Source organism: Oxyura jamaicensis, chromosome 2 (genome assembly GCF_011077185.1).
Source record: "Oxyura jamaicensis isolate SHBP4307 breed ruddy duck chromosome 2, BPBGC_Ojam_1.0, whole genome shotgun sequence".
NCBI lineage: Eukaryota > Metazoa > Chordata > Aves > Anseriformes > Anatidae > Oxyura > Oxyura jamaicensis.
The window spans coordinates 4263757-4285450 of NC_048894.1; the positions used below are offsets into that span (position 1 = coordinate 4263757).

At 35.3% G+C, this 21694-nt stretch overlaps 1 protein-coding gene across 1 annotated transcript in view; it reads right to left on the reverse strand.

The window, feature by feature from the left end:
- The window catches only part of MINDY4 (MINDY lysine 48 deubiquitinase 4), an 83551-nt gene that overhangs the window by 37279 nt on the left and 24578 nt on the right, over positions 1-21694 (reverse strand). The window contains exons 6-13 of the mRNA XM_035317609.1: positions 18804-18862; positions 18321-18433; positions 17087-17203; positions 15249-15337; positions 10376-10477; positions 9294-9357; positions 7819-7884; positions 7527-7594 (exon numbers count right to left, since the gene is read on the reverse strand). Coding sequence (XP_035173500.1) covers positions 7527-7594; positions 7819-7884; positions 9294-9357; positions 10376-10477; positions 15249-15337; positions 17087-17203; positions 18321-18433; positions 18804-18862 — 678 coding nt within the window. The remainder of the gene's footprint in view (positions 1-7526; positions 7595-7818; positions 7885-9293; positions 9358-10375; positions 10478-15248; positions 15338-17086; positions 17204-18320; positions 18434-18803; positions 18863-21694) is intronic.

Below are 21694 nucleotides of genomic sequence, written 5' to 3' on the forward strand. Positions count from 1 at the left end.
CTTTCTTTCTTTCTTTCTTTCTTTCTTTCTTTCTCTTTCTTTCTTTTCATTCTTTCTTTCTTTTCATTCTTTCCCAATATATCAACTTCTTACCTAGTGAGATGTCAAACAGAAAGAATGCAACAACCCAGGACATCCTCTGTTTTCTTGATTCTTCCCCATTTGGCTTGTTTGGTTTCATTTCCTTATCACTAGCTTTTGTTCTTTGTTCTTCAGTTCAGCAAACTTCTTTACATCTAATGCAATTCTTCCTCTTCTTGCCTTTGTGCTCATGTTTCCCCTTGGGTCCCATTCTGTATCTAACAGGTTCTATAGCTTGCTTATCTCTAGATCTTATTGACAGATGCATATGTTTGTGTTGAGTCACACCCTATTCTCTTTTATCTTGTCTTCAAAATCCCATTCTACCATCATCTCTAGCTTTATTCTTTAGTGCATGGATCATCTTTTCCTCAAGTGTTGTTAAGGTGACAGTTCAACAGTTCATACATCAATACATTCCACGGCTTATCCAAGTTTGAGAGAATACAAATCATAGCTTCAGATCTGTCTCTCACCCTCCTTTGAATGTTATTGAGGCTGTCTCAGTTACTACCCCTGACTTCTTGTCTTTCTTTCAAGGAGAAATATTAACTTCTTACAAGCAAACTCCCTTGTTTATTGCCTCTTAGCAGCTGAAGCTGCAATCTGTGCTTCATTAAGATTCCACTTAATAAAAGCAACGCCTGTCCAGTGATCACTCAGCTATAAGGGCCTCTGTCCAATTCAAACAACAGAGCACCAAAGACATGAAAGATTCTGAGGACCGCATGCAACCTATCAAGCAGCAGGTACAGAAGTTCACTTACCCAAACAAACAAGGACTCGATTCTTCCCTACCAAGGTCTGGATCCCACACAAACTCTATTTATTGTCCTCTCACTGCCCTTGGTAAATCTAATCTTGTGCTTCCTCCATGTTGTAAAGTCACAAACGGGTCTTAGAGAGATCCGAGACTCCCAAATTAGTCTGTTAGGTCTAGTTGCTTGTTTTTTTCACTATAACATAATTAGCAGCTGTTTCCCCTTAAAAATAACTGCTTCCCTATCTTTTTCAAACACCAAAAGACTAAGTGGTAAAATACATGATGACATGTATTTATATTAGAGAGCTGTAAACACTGAGTGAAAACTGGTCACACGCGTAATTTCCCCTTGCTGATGGTCTTTCAGGCATTCTCAAGTGGGGGGAAACTCATTATAAAAAGCCATTTTCCCAGAAAACTGGCTAATAAAAAAAGGCATATTTCCATCAAGAACTGAGTATGCCTCATGTGACTGGATCTTTTATGTGAACTTGTAATTGCTTTTGCCATTGGGCAAGCCACGTGAAAATTTCACAGAAAGCCTTTTTTCACCAGCCAAACAACATGAGGAGATTTTAAAATGAGAATAGGTATACTTTAGGGGAACTCTAAATTAGCGAATGGCTCTGCAACAGGAAAAGGTGTCAGTTAAAGAAAATGGATTGAGGGTGGAGGACCCATTGTTCCACCTACGATTGATGCGCCAACACAATACCACTTTCTTTTTAATGTCCTATGTGACTGAAAGAGGTTAAATGTAAAGTAACATGTCAGAATCTCGGATATTTCACAGTAAATGGTATAGCTGGGAAAGATATAGAAGAAAACGGCTTGATAAAGATTACTACAGTGATGCTTATCTGGTGTTATACCTTTCTTGATAAAAAGTTATCTTACCAGGTAAAGACAGTCTTACTGTTGGACCCTAATCTTTCTCTCTGACAAAGGGCTTCTGATCTTAATTACAGCTCTTAGGTATTGCTGTACTATAAATAAATAGTGTAAATAGTGTAAAAAAAAAAAAGTACAACTCACAGTGAAATGCTGTCCAACAGAGAGAGGATGAGTGAAGACAGAATAGTTATATTGTACCAAAGCAGGAAGATCCTTGGCATGCGTCTTGCAACCAAATAGTTACAGAAGTAAAACCAAGTTGATGAATGGATATACGTGAGCACAGGACACGGCATAATAATGACTACAGTGCAAAATTCTTCCAAGATCCTCTGAGTGCCTAAAAATCATATTTCCCAAACAAGCAACTTACTCATTTAGGAAGGTATACTGTATACTGGTTCTGCAAATGTTGAATCTAGATGCTCTGCATAGTCAGAGAGGGATTGTAGCCACTGGTCCTTTAGCCTGTCTGATTAGGCTTTCCTTTCATGTGAAGTCTAAACAAGTCAAAATTTCTCTCTACTATAACATGTCTAGTGCAGCTTGGTTTCATTTATTATGGAAAGGATATATATATATATATATTTGCAGTGGATTACGTCTACTGAACAGCCATCAACATGATACGTTGCATTTATTACAAGGAAGGATTAGAAAGAAAGATTAAGTTCAGAAAAATGGTACCACAGGAATGAAGGCTAAACGCTCAAGAACACAGAATCTACCCTTAACTGTATGAAACACCTTAGTAAAAAAATCTGTTAGATGGTGGAAGATTTCAGAAAACTAGGTTAAGATTACTAAATTACTAGCAACTAAGAACAGAGTTTGTAGGTGTGATCAGGCCTCTAACCATTATCTCACTTAATAAAAAGGCATTAGCTTTTGAAAAACCAAAACAAACCAAGCAAGCCAACCAAACAAAAACAAACAAAAGCTCACAACACCAAGATCTGCTAAGAACAAAGGGGAACAACACAAATCATTTTGAAATAGGTCTGTACACTTTTATGGAAGAGAAATGGCTACAGCAGGATAGTTATTAGATTTGTGGGATCACATTAAAGAAAAACGTGTGGACTAGTGTGGACTTTTACTAAGTTTATTAGTAAGTGGCGAGTCTTAATGAAGTGCAAAGCCTCCTCTTGACTTGTAAAATCATTCTCTTTTTTTTTTTTTTTTTTAAGATGGTGCCATTGTTTTCTAAATTCTCACAAAAAGAAAAAAGTGAAGAGAGAGCCAAATGACCAGCGCTGACTGCAGCATTACATTTGCAGTCTGCTATCAGTAAGTGATAAAGTATCTGTGCACGAGTCAACCAAAGAGACTGCAAACAGTGCTGATTTGATTGTACTGGTCAGCATATTTGTGAGTAACACAGTGAGTCTGTCTTTCAGACAGTCTGCAGGTAGCTTGCAAATGGCAATGTACTGCTTTTCCACAAAGGAATTTGACCTCAGGCATTTTCTTAGCTCTAATAGCTTCTAGTAATGATGGTTTTATTCAATAAAGTTATTACACAGATTAAGAAAAATATAGCAATGAAAACAGTGTGTCTGGTTGGCAAGAGGCAGAAATTTAAAGGCTTTTTGATGAATAGATCAAAGCCAGCTATATTCCAATATAGCAAGGGTTTTGCATGGATAAGCACAATAAGGTGTGAAAGTACAAAGTGCTAGATGTGATGTAATGGTCCACACAGGAGCTCGCAGCCTGCTTTTTAGCTTGATCTCTCCCAGGTACATGGAAAATATCTCGTGGCTGTTAACAACATGAAGATTGTAGTACGTAGTTTGCGCATACAGGAAGATCAGTCCCCTGAGCAAGTGTAACACATCCACTATTTTTTAATTTTTCATTGGTTGGAAAAAAAAAAAAAAAAGTAAAAAAAAAAAAGTAGAGGTTACAATTGTTAGTGACTAGCATTCCTTCCTGTACCAGAAGCAACAACACGTTCTGAGCAACTTCCTCAGGAATTCTCACTCCTCTTTGGCCATTTGTTATCAGTTCCAGTGATGATCATTAGTGTATGAAGTATGATAAACTCATTAGCAAAATCTACAAAGCAGTGCAACACTCTGCATTTCCTAGCTGTGTGGGCCCATTAAATAAAAATACTTAGGGTTTCAGTGATTTAGGGTAATAGACCTAGCTGCAATCTGGAATTTCTGTTTACAAGAAAAACTTGGTAACAACGTAAAAATCATGGAGCCAGACCAAAGTCAGCCTAAGCCAGCATCCAGTCAGAAGCAACAGTAGCAAACATGAAGGCAGAACAAAAAATTGGGCTGCATGGAGGCTACATTCAGGCAGATGGGTTTAAAGGAACTGAAGCACGCACCTCCCAGTAAATTTTTGAGAATTTCTTGATACTTCTGGCCTCCTCGTCTCCCAGTACTGAAAGTTACTTATGCTACAGATGAAAAAGTAGCAAGGTTTTATTTTTTTATTTTATTTTTTAAAAGATTTTTAAATCTGAGACTTGTTAATTTCCCTGACAACTGTGTTTTTAGACTGTGAAACAATGTATAATCATTCCATATTAAAACTTGTCATGGATTTCCACATTTTTATCACATCCAAGTTGATTCTCTTGAATGCTGAAGAGGAAAGATTTAATCTGCTCTCACACAAAAACTATTCCATACTAAAGGGAAAACTTCTAGTTTTTGTCTTCTAGTGTGTTTGGGTTCTGTTGTGTCTTTACTGACCTGGAGAGACAAGACTACATAGAAGACACAGACAGGAGAAGATCAGGTATTTATGCAAAAACATTATCACGATTTTATTCTATTCTCTTTTCTTATCAACATAATTCCCAACACATTATTTCATTTTGGCTATCATATAAAATTGTGCTGATATATTCAGAGAGCTACTAGTAACAGTGCCAGGTTATTATTTATATAAGAACCTTTTTAAAGCCCTTCACTAGCTTAGTATCGTTGAGACTGTTTTTTCATCATGTATAATTCTTAGCAATATTAACACTGCATGTCACTTCCCATTTTATTGACCAGTCACTATAAGACAGAATTATTTGACTACATGTTGTATACAGTGTAGAGCCTCTTCCTGAGTACTTTTAGATTTTCTGTATATACAGGGGAGATAATGGCACTTCCGATGATTTATCTCATTCTAAGGTTGATATTTGATATGTCAAATGAATCACAACCTTTTTCTCTTTTTTTAAAGCATAAAGGGAGCCTAGATGGAATTATTTCCATAGAATGTGAATAAAGATAAGATAAAACATTACCCTCAAAACAGCAAAAATCTAAGAAATAGGAGTCTAAACTAGTCATTCCTCCCCAAACTCAATGGAAAAAGATAGACACTGCCTATCAGCGATTCTCCCTCATGTTTCTTGATGTCTTTGGATGGGATGACTTTCTTAGAGAATGTTCTCTCTTCTCACTGATTACAGAGGGAGAGCTGGGAGGACCGGGCCTAATTTTAGAAGGCTAAACTTAAGATGATATTCTTCTGTTGCTGGCAGTATTGAGATCCTTCTGAATGGCCAGAAGTTAGTCAGAGAATAAAGGTTCAAACGGGTCTTTGTCCTTATGAACACCACCAACTACTGCAGCCGTCATTCATATGGCAGGATCACAACAGCCTGAGGTCTTCCTTCTGTACAGGTGTGGAAAGCATCTGCCCGCAGATCTGACTGCTCTAAGGCAGTCTGTATCCTTCATTTAATAAACCTCACCATTTAGTCTACATTCAGTGTTCTGTCTTTTAACCACTAATGAATGCTTCCCCACCATACAAAATAATGTGTTATTATTTTATTCTAATTATGTCCTGAATTGAAAGCTCAAGTAAACATTCATGAAACAGAAAATATTGGGAAGAATATTTATGACAGAGAGAAACATTTCATTACTTATTAGTCAAAATGCCAATGTTATATTTGTTGAATCAAATGTAAATGCTTTGTTTTCTTTTAGTTGGACAAACCTCTGCATCTTACACAATTGTGCTTTATGATAACCATGGTGCAAGACAATTCCATCCTTAGGCTACAACTATCTTACAAAAAATATCAAATGATTATAAAAGAAAGATTTACCTACTTTTACCTCCCGACAGTCAAGATTGTGGTCACAAACTGAAGCATTTTAACATGATTTGAGAAAATAAAATATGCCAATTTCTTAACAAAAAATAAATAATTTATGTAGCTTTTTCAATAGAATATGCACACCAACCAGGACAACTGAAACTTGGCATTTTCGATTTTATGTAGAAACTGATTTTCTCTTAAAAGAAAGAGATGAAAAAAGGCCTAGAAAGAGCTAAGCTGGATGAAAATTCCATTACGTAAAAAACTTCTCATTTGTCTTCAAATATTCATCCAGAACTATGCCAGTTATGTAAATAATGACTTATAATGCCTGTAACACCCACTAAATGGTACATATTTCTTGATGATATGAGCAGTGAGTTATTTGTCTTGATATTTGTAATATCCTAAGTACTTTGACATAGCCGCTCAAATCTATTACTGAAAATTACATAAGTGAAATTTAGTTTGCACTTCTAAAACAAATCTTATGCAAAGTTTGCAAACACATTCCACTGTATCTAGCGACAGAGAAAAAATCCTGTTTCTTATAAACAAGAGATAGGTACCTATGCAATGTATTACAGTGTACCAAGCTTGAAGAGTAATGGTACTTTAAGATGAAGTTCTATGAAAAATCATGATTCTTTCTCAGAAAATAACTACATTTTCTAAACAATTCTGGCATTTTGAACTAGACTTGTAAAACTATTTAGATATCTAGAAATGCAAATAGATGCTGCAAGGAATTTTTATCTTCAGTTATGACCTGAAGTGCAACCACAGATAATTGACTGGCCTTGTCATAATATACCTGTTAAAAATAGAGTATAAAATAAACTTTTTGCTTAAATTATTAAAGAATGTTTAACATTTTATAGCACATAAAGCAATGCAACCAATAGGAATTAGGAACACTGCTGCTTTTGATAATCCTACTAAGTGACAAGTATATTACCACTTGCCCAAATACCTTTAGTAATGTAGACCTTTCTGCTCTAACTAGCTCAGAAAAAAAACAAGAATGACATATGCTATAACATTATCATGTCATTTATGTTAGAGTGCAAAAGGGGAGATAAGCCAAGTCTGTAGTGTAATTGTAAGCAAAACAAAGGAGGAAATGACAACAAAATAAAAAAATAATATATCTGTAAATGCTTTTAGGAAGTTCAGTGGGTGAGCAATTGAATGAAAAAAATCAAATCAAATCTGGACTAAGTCATTATTTATTTTCAAGACAATGTAGAGATGCAAGAAATAAAAGCACCATTCAGCTTATACAAATCAAACCCGTGCTGCTTTCAAGTGCAGCTGCTCTTTTCATGTCAGTTGTTATTGTAAGTTGTCAAGGAACATTTATTTTCACTTGCAGATAATTCTAGGAGATTATTACAGAAGTAGAATTTGACAAAATGAAGAAAGCTGTCATATTCTGAGCCACACTTACCTTGTGTTTATATTCCTGTGTTCTTAACTCCATCCATATTGGTGACCCACAACTAAGTATCTATTTAAAGGGTGATAAACTCACAACAACAACAAAAGCCAAGATTAAATGTGTAAATCTAAGTAGCAATATCCCTATATTTAACGGAGTAAACATCAAGACAGATTAAAAAAGCCAGCAACTTAAGTACATCATGGCTGCTTTTTTGCTTTGCACAGCTTGCTTGCTTTGCAGTTTATGAAAATGGATACAAAGACACTCACAGATTGATAGATCTTGATAAGATGACAGACACAGTCAGAAGAATGCACCCACAGGGGCCAATTTCAAACTGAAAAAGAAAAGAACTGTATTTACATTGTTGTACATGTTTTTAAGCCCAATCCTAAGGAAACACAAATCAAACTGAAAGCAGAAAGAACTGTTCTCAATTATGTTAAAACTGACCTTTTCACTCTATTTGTTAAAATGCAAAGCATGTTTTTGAAACTACATTCAGAAGACATCATATCAGACTGATGAATATGGAAAGACTAGCAGATGAATACATAGTACCTGGTGAATATTCTGCTGAAGAAGCACAATCAGATCTTCATATCTTGTGGCACTATGCAGTATTAGCTGGGAAGAAATATAAGAAAAAAAACTACTGAAACGATAACAATTCATTTTTAAAACATGAAACTAAATTAACATAGGGAAAACTTTAAATCTGTGTGGTTGGATTTCAACTAACAAAAAATGGTTTAAAGATCTAATGAAATCTATCTCTTACTGTTGTAACTTGATAAAAAAATTGCATCTCAGCAATTCACATATCCTGAATTTATAGATGCTGCTTCTTACAGCTTTTAAGTTCACTGTGCAGCCAGCTTGCTTCAGTTTGAAACATTGTTTATGCAATGCAAAACAACTCTTAGAACCTAAGAATAATGGAGCTTCAGAAGACACAAAAGCAGCAAGTAGCTCAGGATCTTGTACCCATGTGGTGAGCTGTCTATAGCAGACCTTATCAGAGCACTTCTTATCATACTTGGAGAATAGGCTCAAAAATACTCCTTCCTAACATGAAGTTCAGAGGACTTCACAGGTCCAGCCCCTTACTTTCAAATTGTGGTTTTTTTTTTGGTCTTTGTATCCTGACAGCAATGATGGTCTTGTGGATACAGTAATGGGAAAGATAAAGCACTCTGACTTAGATTCCTGGCTCTATCAGGAGTTTCCTTTCCATCACATTTTCACTGTGCCTATGTCCACATGGTCTTTGATTAGCAGTGCTTAGAGGTAGCACAGTAGTGCTAGTTGCATTCTGAAATGGCCAGCAGTTCAAAATTACTTTAACATATTAAATAATAAATCTTTTCTCTTGGAAGAGCATATGATAGCCAAGTTTTTATGTTGCATTCACTCTATTTATGCAGGTTTTCACTTCCAGATGTTCCAAAAATGTCTAGTTCTGAAAAGTTGTTGACACATTCATTCCTCCACTTGGGCGGCCAGTAATATTTCCTTCAACCACTAAAGTCTGGCTTATGGCATCAGTATTTGCAAAGCCATTTGAGGGCTTCAGATGGAAATAAAGGCACAACTGGAAAGTATTTTGCCAAGTGGAGATAGTGGGGGGGGGGGGGGGGCGCAGGAAGGCAAAGAATACTGCATAAACACAATAAAATACTGCCTTTTGCTGCTCATGGCTGAACTAGTTGACTTGAAAGGATTCACTTTCATTTTTTACTGCATACCAACAAAAGAAGGTACAGTTTATAAGCCTAAAAGGTAGATGGAACAAAAAGAACTTCAGACAGTCCAATTACCCACAGGCAGTGGGACACTTCAAAGCCAGAAAGACTATTGGATTTTGTTATTTCCTATTGGATTCTGGATGCCAACTAAATAATGTGACATTAAAAGTTTTAAATCACTTCAGAGAAACATGGGATATATGGAAATCAATTTTCATTGTACTAAAATAAGAAAATCTACAAAAAGGATATACGGAAAATGTTACTGCAAGTTACACAGAGCCTTACAGTTTCTAAGATTCCATCTGCCTTGTATTTTCCTATGGGAGTGAACTGCTGTCTTCCTGATGGCCTAAATAGGATATTCAAACAAAACCAAAACTCATGTTAAAAGGGCCAAAATCATACTAAAGAGATATCAACATCTTATATGAACTGAATGATGAACCAGAGGTTTTGTATTATTATTTAAACAACTTAAAAACAAACAAAAAACAACAACAACAAAAACAGATAACCTCTTGCATAATAGGTTCATGTTAGGTATTCAACACATTTATCAATGAAACATTTACTTTAGCTGTGTTCTCTCAGTCTAACTGATATGAATTACAAGTTTCTCTGTAGAAAAGGAGGATAAATGTAGGTATAAGATGTTAATCACAGTTCTTATTCCAGAAGAATATGAGAGAAATGACATTAAAACAGAAGCAACAGAACAGATGTACAATATCATCACAGAGGAAATATTTTATAAATGGAAAACATTCAAAATATCATTGGAAATGTCTTTAATTTGCTGCTTCTATTTTAGGTTTGAAGAAGAACTTCTGGGTCCAGAAGCTTGTCAGTTATTTTTCAGCTATCTTAGTTGATCAAATAAAAGAAATAACTTTCACAAAACCTGGCTCATTTAAAAATATAGTGTAGGGTTCAGTGCACTCAAAGCTAGCTAGCAAGCTAGCAAAAAGTTAGATGTACTGTCTACAAACAGCCTAACTGCTTATCATAAACTAAGAAACTTAGGCAACTGAAGGAAAAGGAAATGAATTCCAGCCATAATAGAATATCCTGCAATATTAACCTGCAGGAGTAAAATGTTGCTTCTGGATCAATAACTCTCGGTAGGGAATTTGCAGGAATTCTAGCCTTGATGAAATAAATCCATGGGACATTTTGCAGCAATTTCAGAGAGTTTGATGATGCCCTAGTTACTGGGACAGCAGAAATGGCATTTTGCTTTTTTCCCTAAGACATTTTAGACTGCATAAATACATCTTAAGGAAGTTCCATTTGTGAACTACGTACATGTATAATAAACGAAATTATAGCAGTATTGTGCAATAACTAAAACTCTTTCTCCTACTTACAGTGCCACAACTGCTTTTTCATTGCCTCCTGCACGCCACAGTATGTCTGCAAGAGCCATGGTGAGGCATTTGGTCCTGTGCACTTCTGAAGGCTGAAGACAACTGTGGTCCAGGAAATGCAAGAAACAGACAAGTATCAAAGTGTGTACTGAGAAGTTTACTCATTAGACAGCAAAGTGCCCAAATTACAGTATGCACAGATTCATAGCAGTTTTTAATAACTGATACAAGAACAAAATCACTTTTTTTTTTTTCCTTTTTTAGAGACTATTTAGGTGTTGTAAGGCTCCAGCAAGTAGCCCCAGAAAATTATCATTTATGTATCTCAATTGCTTCTACAGTCAAGAAAGAGAGTTAGACAACTCTGAAGGCCAGTTCAAAAAATCCTTTCAGCTGAACAGCACTATGGTTACTGCAAAGACACACCAGGTATAATGGTACAGTTGAATCCAACCTTTGAGACACCAGGAGAGCACTCACTGTGCACACAGCATGAAGACCTCTCAATACTGGCCTGAAGAGGCAATAGGAGGGCTTGGCGCTGCTGTTCTGTATCTGAAGAGCTCTAAGCAGGGAGTTATAACTGAAGAGGCCACTGGAATGTGGGCTTTCTGGAACCATACCTTGGAATGAACCACCTTAAATTTCATTTTAGTCATCAAAGCAGGTACCTTGGATCTCACTGAAGATAATTACATCCAGTAAATAGAGCTGTATCTCGAATTTCCTGCTTACATTTCCAGTAAAACAAACTCTGGGCACAGTGGGTAGGTCTCTTCTGCAGTCAGATGCAAAATGAGAATTTGAGGGAAATGTAATTCAGCTAGGTCAAGAGTTAAAAGCAATGTGTTGCATTTGGGGGATCTGGATGAGCTTATGTGGCTCACAGTGGTCGTTAGGCTGCTGTTATGGGTATTTAAACCAAGCAAACGAAAGCTTGCTTAGTCTACAGCTATATGGTTTATGACAATAATCCCGTAATACAGATGAATCTTAAATGTGACACACACAATCTAAACTTCTAGAAGACTAATACTAAAAATGGTATCACATTTACAAGTAATGAATAATAATTTAAAAAGCTATTATTATAATTAAGCACAATGGACTGAAGTCAACAGAGGACTAAATGAGGTATGAACAACAACTGGCACTGTTCATACACAGATCTATAATCATATACTGAAAACTAATCTACTAAAAGAAATAGTAACTGCTTTCAGAATATGTTTTTATAGCTGGTTAGACAAAAATACAGTTACATGTACTTTAGGGAACAATACTGGACATGCAAAAAAATGGACAAGATAAATTAGTGCACCATTATAAAAATGTTTTAATATTCTGTATTAGGATTGCTTTATACATTCATACATAATTTCTAATTTATAAGGGTCTTCAATTTTTTAAGCTTTGATTTCTTAACTCTTATCTTCAAATCTACACCATAATGTTCCTACCTAGTAGTAAACTTTAACTAAAATACCATTTGCAGTAAACTTTGTTTGCATTTTTTAAATATAAAAATAATAATTTAATTAATTTTTAAATTTAATAATTTATAATAATAATAATATTTTTTAAAAAATATGGTAAGTAAGGTTCCAAAATTGTGACCTAAAACATTATCATAACTGACCCAGTATTGGTCTGTGGAGCCCCACTGATTCTAATTCATTTACATGCTTGGCTTGGAAAATACACAATGATGTGCAAAACTACTGAAGGCCTAGCTGTCTGTTGATCCCAGACATGTAAGCAATGATGCCAGCACCACATTTCCTACAAATTGCATTTTGTGAAGTCTTCTAGTACCTCTTGTTATTCTAACTTCCAAGTTGTGAACTGAGAAATAAACAGCTTTGAAACCGAAACTCAGAAAACTAGCAGAAAAGTAGCACGTCATAGAATAAAACCCAACATATATGAGCCTTTATATATTGCATGAAGAAGTAGACAACGGATCCAACTCCCTGTAAAACGCAGAACTGCATTTTTCTCTACTGGTTTCAAGAATGGAAGTCTTTGAAATTCAGATATTATCACTCATGGGACGTGATGTCAAAACCTGTTCCCAGCGTTTGAGTAAAAGATCTAATAACTGAAAGACCAAACAAGAAACACCAAACATCAAAAAAATTAAACACCCTTTCAAGTTCAATGTCTGCCTTGAATATAATATTCATTTAGAAAATGTTTCCTTTATGAAGGATGTGAGATATGGGAAATAATAGTTGACAGTTTTTAAGTAAAAAATAAATAATAATATTTAAAAAATCACTGCTTTTTCTTATCTCTGCCTCTGTTCTAACATAGACACTGAAATTTATGGGATGCATAGCAATTAATTTCTTTGTCCGAAGAGGCAGCAGAATAAGAAGGATACATGATAATTATTTCTTGAACTGTGAAGAAGTCTGAAGTCAAACACTTACTGTGAAGTGTCTAATACTTTGAAAATTTAGGTTAGAGGTAGATAGGAATACTAATCCTCTAATTTCAAGCTCTGGGACTCCCCTTTCCTTCTGCCTGACTAAGAGTTTCTGCCCATGGCAAACACATCATAAGAAAAATATGCTTATCTTGTGAATAAAACAGTCCATCTTGCTATTCATTTTTAGGAGCCTGAAGCCTTTTAGCATTTCTGTGCATCAAGACAAATTGCTCAGCTGCTCACCTGAAATTCCTTGGAGACTTTTGGCATACTTCAGCAGCATTTTTCATATACAAAATATGTAAAAACAAAATACTTTAAAATCATGTGCATAACTGCAGGAGAGAAAATGGAGAGGCAAATACTGCCAAGTAAACAGGATAGGTTGTAGCTGGCATGAGCTGGGACACTTATAAGTTAAGCAATCTAGCCTCAACCCACTTATCTGGGTGCTACATGTTTCCATGACAATTACCATTACTTCATCATGATGAAAGAGTAAAAATTAACAGCTATAAGGTTGTTACTAAAGGGCGACCTGAGACTCAAGGGGCCCAAAGAGCAGATAATCAAAGGCTGTTGACTTCTGTGGAGATTCTTGGTCATCAAATCTAAACGTGTATTGATTTTCTGACTTGAAAAGTCTATTGTCATTATAATAATTGTTGTTCTTCTAGACAATTTTTGCACCAACCAGCAGGTGCTTTCTGAGCTAATATATTACCAGTTGGAAAATATTTGCAAAATTTGAACTGTTTCTCCCTGCACTGTGAGTAACTTTATTCCTCCATATCTCACATGAATAATCTCTGTATTCCCAAGAAAAATAAAAAAATGTGCAGAGATTCATTGACTGAATTTTTGAGAAAATTCTCAAACTATTGGCATGACTTTTAAGACATTTTGTAAGCATTGTCAGTTAATTTAAAAAGACTGCTCTGAACTGTAGGCTATGTAGATGAATTACAGATGAAAATATCGAATGGAAAAAGGAAGAGGAACTAAACTACATAATATTATAGAATTAACACGTTATTACACTCTGCATATGTATCATAGCACTGAACCCATCTCTTTACCAGTCTATTTTAATTATCCTGAAGTGACTTTAAAGAACAGCTAATTTTCATGTGATTAATTCATAGCATCTCATTCACTTGGACCGTTGTCTTGAGGTCCACAAGCAATCAGTGTTGCTAATACCTAGCAACAACAATAGTAGCAGTGATTGTAAAACTTTCAATCTTTTATTTAGATTGTGAGCCTGATTCTCAATGTTTCTAATGCCTTACATCGAGGCATCTAATTTCAGGACTGTCTCCCAACTAATATTTGCAGGTGCAACCTGTGCACCTGTGCAGGCCTTAGGCCCTGGTAATCTTTGTCACCTCCCATCTTGAGTGCTAAAACAAATAACGGTTCAGATAGCGATTTCCATTATTGATAAAAACAGCCCAAGCAATTAATTTACATCAAGTGCCAGCCACCTGAAAGTAAAGTCAACAGAGACCCTATCACTTTCCAAAAATAGTTCCAAGCAGAAAAAGTGGACATTTAAGGCCAATTTTTTTACATAGGAAGAACCTTTTACATTCCAATGTTGCTTTATGAAGTCCAAGTGAAATCTCATCACAAAAGTTTTTCTTCTGACTAAATCAGGATCACTGTGTCACCCACAAAGAATAAGTGGCTGTGTAAACCTTTAAAATACTGTTATTCATAATGAACAAAGTGTACCTGTAAAGCACACGAAAGGGTTGTGATTTTTTATTGTTTCTTAATGGACTTAATTATTTACTGGGAAAACAAAAATAAAAAAAAAAATAAAAAAAACAAAAAGGGTGTTTTTTTACTCTTCTCCAACTTTCCATTGAACTAGTTCTGTTTCTGTAGCAAAGTGGCAAATGTAGGAATATTGTCAGAATAGCAGTACAAGCCTTTTTTTTTTTTTTTTTTTGATTCTAACATTACCTAAAATTACTTCTACAAAGTAAATAGAAAACACGTACAGAATTTAAATTCTGTTAAGTGTTTTACTGTGAAAGACAAAACACAGCTGTAAGGAAAAACAACAACAAAAATCTAACTTTTAAATTTCATCCTCATTGAGATTCTCGGTGTCAAAAATTGCATGAATTTCATGGTCTTTCAAACCTTGGTTACATTTTCATTGAAATCACATCTCTATGGAATCTCAAATTAAAAAAAAATTTAATTGTCCACAATTCAAGCTGTTGGTAATTTCAAAAATAAAACACAAACCTTTATATTTCTACAGTTGAAAGAGAAGTAAATGCAAAATTCACAAGCTACTTTCATTCTCTCTCAGAGACAAAGAGAAGCTCAATAAGTTCCAAAAGGTTCCTTGGTGGTTGCATCACAGAAAAACTTTTCTTGCTTCTGTACAAAAAATCATACTGTTGACAATTGCTGACTTACCGAGCATCTTTATTCCTGTTACTGTCTCCAAAGATAAGCTGCTGTAGGACACATGCTTGAACTGCTGCCAGCACTCCACATGGGCCACCCTGAGGGGAATAGTAGGACACTTCATGAACAAAACACTTTGCACTGTTTGATGCTAGAGAAAACTATTTTGCAAGCCATGTGTTTCCATTCAGGCTTAATCCATGCTTTCAACCCTCTTCCTATCCATGACTTTGCAATGCTCTCTGTTGCTCTTGTTTTTTTACAAGCCACTTAAAATCAGTATTACTAACTGGTATTGTGTTTCCCGTCTATTTTTCCTGAAAATAACCAGAATATACCACACTGAAATCTATAATATCAAAGGAAAGTGTTGTGTTTTTAAGTCTGTTCTGTGATCATGCAAGCAAACAAAAGATCTCCTGATTCCTATTGAGCCAAAAACTACCTTCACTTTTAGATATATATATATATATACATATATATATATAAAATCTGATTGTTTTCCAAAGGGTGAAATTAATTGATACTATTTTCTCATTTATATTATACGCATACTATTTCTCAATAATTATCTACATATCTAATGAGTGAATTTTTAGAAATATGAATATATTAAGGAAAAAGCAAGGTTTACTTCAGCCCACCAAAAAGCCTCCCAGTCAATAATAATAATAATAATAATAATAATAATAATAAAGGAAACATTCTATGTATGTTCTTATAGAACCACAAAAACTTAATGTAAGGATAGAATAAAAAAATCTTTCAGCTGCAATGAATTTTGGAAGTGAGAAGAAATATATTCACTATCTGAAATAAATACACTTATGTAGAACACTCTTTTTACCATTTACTATTTACCATAGCAGTATTACTGTCATGGTTCCTTTTGGAGTTTAAATTAACATTTAATATCTTTTTTTTTTTTTTTTTTTCTCTAGGCTTTATTTAAACATAAACAGCTATCTTCTAAGACCATCAGCCTAATGAAATGTTTCACTAGACAAGGTAAGTTCATTAAATATCTAAATTATGTTCATTAGCTCTTGTCCTTGCCCCAGATCCTCTCTTTCACTTAATTCCGTATAGCAGTAGTACATTGTGGTCTGTTCCTCTCAGGCCATATAAAGATTTTCTGCATCAGAAGCCTGATGAATGTTTTGTAATGAGGAGTCTACTCCTTCCCATGTCTCCTTTTTACTGAAGATCTCAGATCCTTGCTCTTAAGAGAACCTGTGCATGAGTATCACAGGAGCACGTGAATAGTCATGGGCCAGGGAGAGGCATAAGCATTAAGCGGTAGCTGAGGAGGATGTATTTTTCTATGGGATCTGCACATGGAGGCAGCTACACATCACATCCCTTGCATGAGGTCCTTGGTCTGACCCTATGGTAAGACCATTCTTAGATGAGAATCCAGGCTGATCAGCTGCCTGCACAGGGTAAGATCACTCTTAAAACACGTTAAACTTTCCCCCCACCATTCCTTTTTCCCTTAAACTCCACCCTGACTTTATCTTGATTTATCCCCTTTTATTCTTGTACCTTCACTAGCTCTCAGCTGAAGTGGCTTGTCTTCCTCTGTACAAATAAGCCCCCCGACACACCCCACCCCTTAGTACCACTTTCTGTAGCTACTTTACATTTCCCTCAGAAATATTCTATCCTTCTCAAGTCTCCTAACATGACCTGACAAGGTGACATCATCCAGTGGTAAGCAGCAATAGTAAAGAAAGAGAAGACTCTAAAAGACATATTTTTTCACTGCTGAAACACACAGCCTCTGTAAACTTGGTGTAAAAAGCAAAGATAACTTTTTTTTTTTTGAAGGAAGCCATTTACAGTACCTTTTTTTGCACAATGCCATATTTCAACTGAGGTATGTTGTTAAATGTAAAGCTCTGTATTTTCCATTCTTCACTGAAGCAACAAAGACTGGAGCCAAACAAAAGATTTTTTAATTCCTATTTAAAAAGAAAAGAAAGAAAAAGTTCTCATTTTAAAAATAAATCCAAAACACGCTTATGTTTTCCTGCAGTAATTTGTAGAAAAGAAAGGAGGAGTGTGGCAGGGTAATGACTAACTCACTATAGCCACCCTTTTCTGTTTTATACTTAACTGTAAATAGCAACTCTCAAACAAAACAGAGTAATTTTTTCCTTTTCCTGCAATATTACTTCAACTCATAATGCTATGTGTTGCTCAGCATTAGGAAACTGTTTATGCAGATTGTCTGGGCAGTTTCCCATGAAAGCATTACAGAATACTGTCTTAAAGTAAACTGCTAGAAAAGCAAGTGTTACTAACAGTTTACATTAGGGAGGAACGGACCCTGCTGGGCACTGTACGGAGAAATGGCAGACTATTTGGCTTGTCAAAGTTGTTGGTATGAGACAAATGTTATTCAAAGGTTTGATTGCTCTGTGTCTGTTAGCTTATCAGCCTATGCCAAATTCAGACCTTGGCCCTGAACCACTGCAGACCACTACTACTCAGGAATAGCTAAACTGAAGAAATTGCATTCATTCTAAAGTAAGGCTGAGTAAGTAAGAACTCGCTGCTTGGTGTTTGCATAGTTACTCATGTCTTTGATATAGAAATGGAGTTGGAAGAAATCCTCGTTATCTTTTTTTTTTTTTTTTGTCTGAAAGGGGAAAGAAAAAATTAAAAGTACTTAATAGTTCCAACTCTGCTCAAAACAAGGAAGATAAGCTAGGGAGAAACAGTGATGACCCACTGTCAATTTAAAAGGCAGGTAAACAAGCACATGTAAAACTGACTAGGTGACTAGCGGCATTAATACAATAATACACACTTCTATAGTGAAAGCTTTATCCATGGTTCAAGTGGCTGATACATTCTCACACGCTCTTCTAGTATTTTTCTGAATTTTGGTCAGGCATCCCTACATTACTTATTCATACCACATATATAAATACCACATAAGGATCAGGAATGAATAGCGCATGTATTAAATGACACGCAAGCACATAACACAGATTATCCCATTGCAGCTTTGACTAATTTAGCAGAAGTAATGTTTTCACACATCTGTTTGTATATACCATCAGTTAGTCTTACTTTTGCAAGAGAGATATCAATTGCCTTTGATACTGATACTTCTTGAAGCATATGCAGTGTTGAAAGATTCAGGTTCTTACAGACTTCAGTTGTTGCTTCATCCTCAACATCAACTGAAAGTAAAAGAAAAAAAAATAATAAAAATAATAATATGTTGGATGAAAAATTTCATATCTGTTTTCCCCAAGTAAGCTCTGTGTCAGGGGATTATCAAAATGACAATTAACACTTCCTGTCATCTATTTTTAGAAGAAAAAAAAAGTATGGATTTAGACAGAAAAGACAGATAAAAATACATAAGCCATCTTTTGTTTGAGTTATTCCTAATAACTTCTTTACACAGTCTTACCCAAGAAGTTAATAGTAAATGTAATTACTCTGAACCAACCTAGAGTTACAAAAGAAGTAATTCATATATATTTGGTTACAGCTACTCTGAAGAATACGATGGTGAAAGCCGAAGTGAAGCTTGATGTATCTTACCTAATTCTAGGACATCTTTCGTCTGCTCTTCTTTATTCCAAGTAGGTGTTGGAGATTTCCTACATTATTTAAAAAAAAAAAAAAAAAGAATACGCAAATATTCCCTTTAATACAAATATTCCCTTTAATAAGAAAAGTGTTTTGGATAAACAAAAAACAATAGGTCGTATAGCTACACAAAAAGACAAAGTTATGCATATATATATCCACACATATAGACATATATGAAGAGAGAGAGAGATAGTAAGAGATGCAAATAAATAAAAAATTATTAAGGGGCTTTTACCTCAGGCTTTAAAGTGTTCTGTTAAAAGGAGCTCAGTCTCAATAACATTTATGTATAAATAAATGATGTTACAGAAAGGCAGTCAGCACAGCACAACGCAATGCAATTGATTAAGGATTTCAGTCCTATTTCAACAGTGATTTAATTTCATTTGTGTGATTTCAGTATTGGTCAGATCCTGCCAGCCCATAAATGGGCATCTCTAATGAGAACCAGAATGAGGTTCAAGCTACTTATTAAACTACTTTAAATATCCAAATAATGTAAGCGGGAATCAGTGTTAGATTATCTTCCTTTACCAGGGTAATTTTTCATCCACTGATAGGCAACAGTTGTCCAACTGCCCTTGAGGTTTGTCTACTACATAAATGACAAGTTAAAAACTGATATAAACAACTACTAAAAGAACTAAGCACTTCAACTTGGCTGTGAAGCCAGAACTTAAATAGAAAGTTAGATTTTCAGAGGTAGGATGGATTTCCTCTTCCTGTGGAATTCAAACCAAAATGAATTCAGAACTGAGAAAAAGTTTCAAATGGTTGTAAAAAAGGTTTTTTTTTTTTTTTTTTTTTCAGAAGAGGAATACTGTATCATTGGTCTTTGCTTTGGAAAAAAAATGTATTGCAATGACAGTTCTTTCAAAAATAGTATGGAATAATTTCCTCAGCAACATTCTTTGTCTGCATGATATTATTATAGCAACAACTGCTGTCATATCACATACTTTCCATTAATTAATTTCCTTTTCAGTGTGTGAAAGATGAATGAAAACAGAAGACACACATATCACACTCATGACTTTTCTAGTTTAAAACCACTTTGGCACCATTCTCACACTCTTTGATACTATTTAAAAATATATATACATATATCTCTTTCTCTATAAACAAGTTAAAGGATTTATACAATGAAATTTGCATGGACACAGTTAAGAAAAGTGAATATAAATGAATCACCACATTACTACGGATTCAAGGTACAAAGAAATCAGATGCTCAATAGGTTAGCATAAATAAGAGAATTGAGAGCAAATTTGTACAGTGCTGTAGGTAGTACTGAAATCCTACTGAACATAACAGTACTTTTGTTGTGTTATAGAGTTTAATATCATTGTCTCTGATATATCTTAAAATCCAAACAAACTTCCCTTTTTTTTTTTTTTTTCTTCTTTTTTTCCTAATGCTGGATTTATGCTCAGATTTCTTTCTGCTAGTTACTCACTATTATTTTCATCTCTCCTGGTCAGGAGAGGGGTCTCAATGGCACTGAATTTGCAAATAAAATGCTTTCAGCCAAGTACCAATGTCACTGAACTGCACTTAGACACAAGAATTTTTGTTTTGTCTGAGATTGCAAACTATTATCTCATGCTTTCCACAGAATAACGTGTTTCCTCTTAGGTCAACTCATTTGGGTCTAGTTTTGCAAAAACAGATCTCTTAGCACTCAAGAATGCAGCACTACTGTTTACAGCTGCCTAACCAGGTCCAGAGGGCACAGGATTTAGCACTGACCTGTACTAATCCATACTGTTTTTAATTACCATATTTCCTAACACGGGTCTGACCCACACCAATCAGTATTCTTCCGAGCAACGCCCAAACATAGCTCACAGAAGAGCACGCTACCATTTTCAAAGGCAGTACACTGCAGGTCTGGCTGCTCTTTGGTCCACCAAAACCATCCCAGGAGGCTCTGTCCCCTCGAACATCCCACCATGCCATCAGGCCACACCAGTACAGGCAGCATGCCCCTTATTTTCATCCCAAAGGATGCATCCTTTTACAGAGGACACAAACAGTTGACATTATTTCAGATCTTGAATCACCCCTCTTCAACGGCAACAGCAACAAAACCTGCAACAACCCATAAACAGGAAACAAAATTCTATTTTACAGCAACAATAGGAGACCTAGAAGGGATCTAAAGCTAAATGCTGCATAATATGAACACACTCAGGATACAATGAGAAGATTCAAGAAAACTGTTCCTAGATCTGTTTCATTAAGCAGTGCAGTTGTATCTATAGAGTTTCGGTATAAAAGGAGGCAAAGCAAGGTGTAGTTAATTATCTTTTTATATTAGGAACAGCATTCCTACTGTAACACCATTATCGTCAAGGAAGTCCATGACTAATAAGAGAGGTTGCTCATCCTTTGTTTATTTCTTACTGCTCTTTGCTATGTAGAAAGGCCAGGATTTAAATGTGAATTTAGGCAACATGGACAGGTGTATTGCAAAGAAGTGCAAATGTTGCTCTGGCAATCAAAAATGCAAGGGCAGGATCTAACTTTTACTGTTGTTGCTTCTCCTGTGTATCTTTACATTCACATGCACCTTACCTCTCTCGTTTTTATGGCCTCTATTAGTGTACTGAGCTCCTCACCAACAATGAACTAAGCCACACAGCGAGACATAGAGCATAGATTTCCCACTTTATACATGGAAAAACTTAGGTTTATTAATTTGAAAGGATGGTTTTCAAATCACTTGCCTAGGTGTTGCTAGAATTATTCTGTCACAGTTCAAAAGAGCCATAAGCAACTCATATATTTTTCTCCAGAATTAAACTCTGTCACATTAAGTAGTTAATAAGGAGACATCA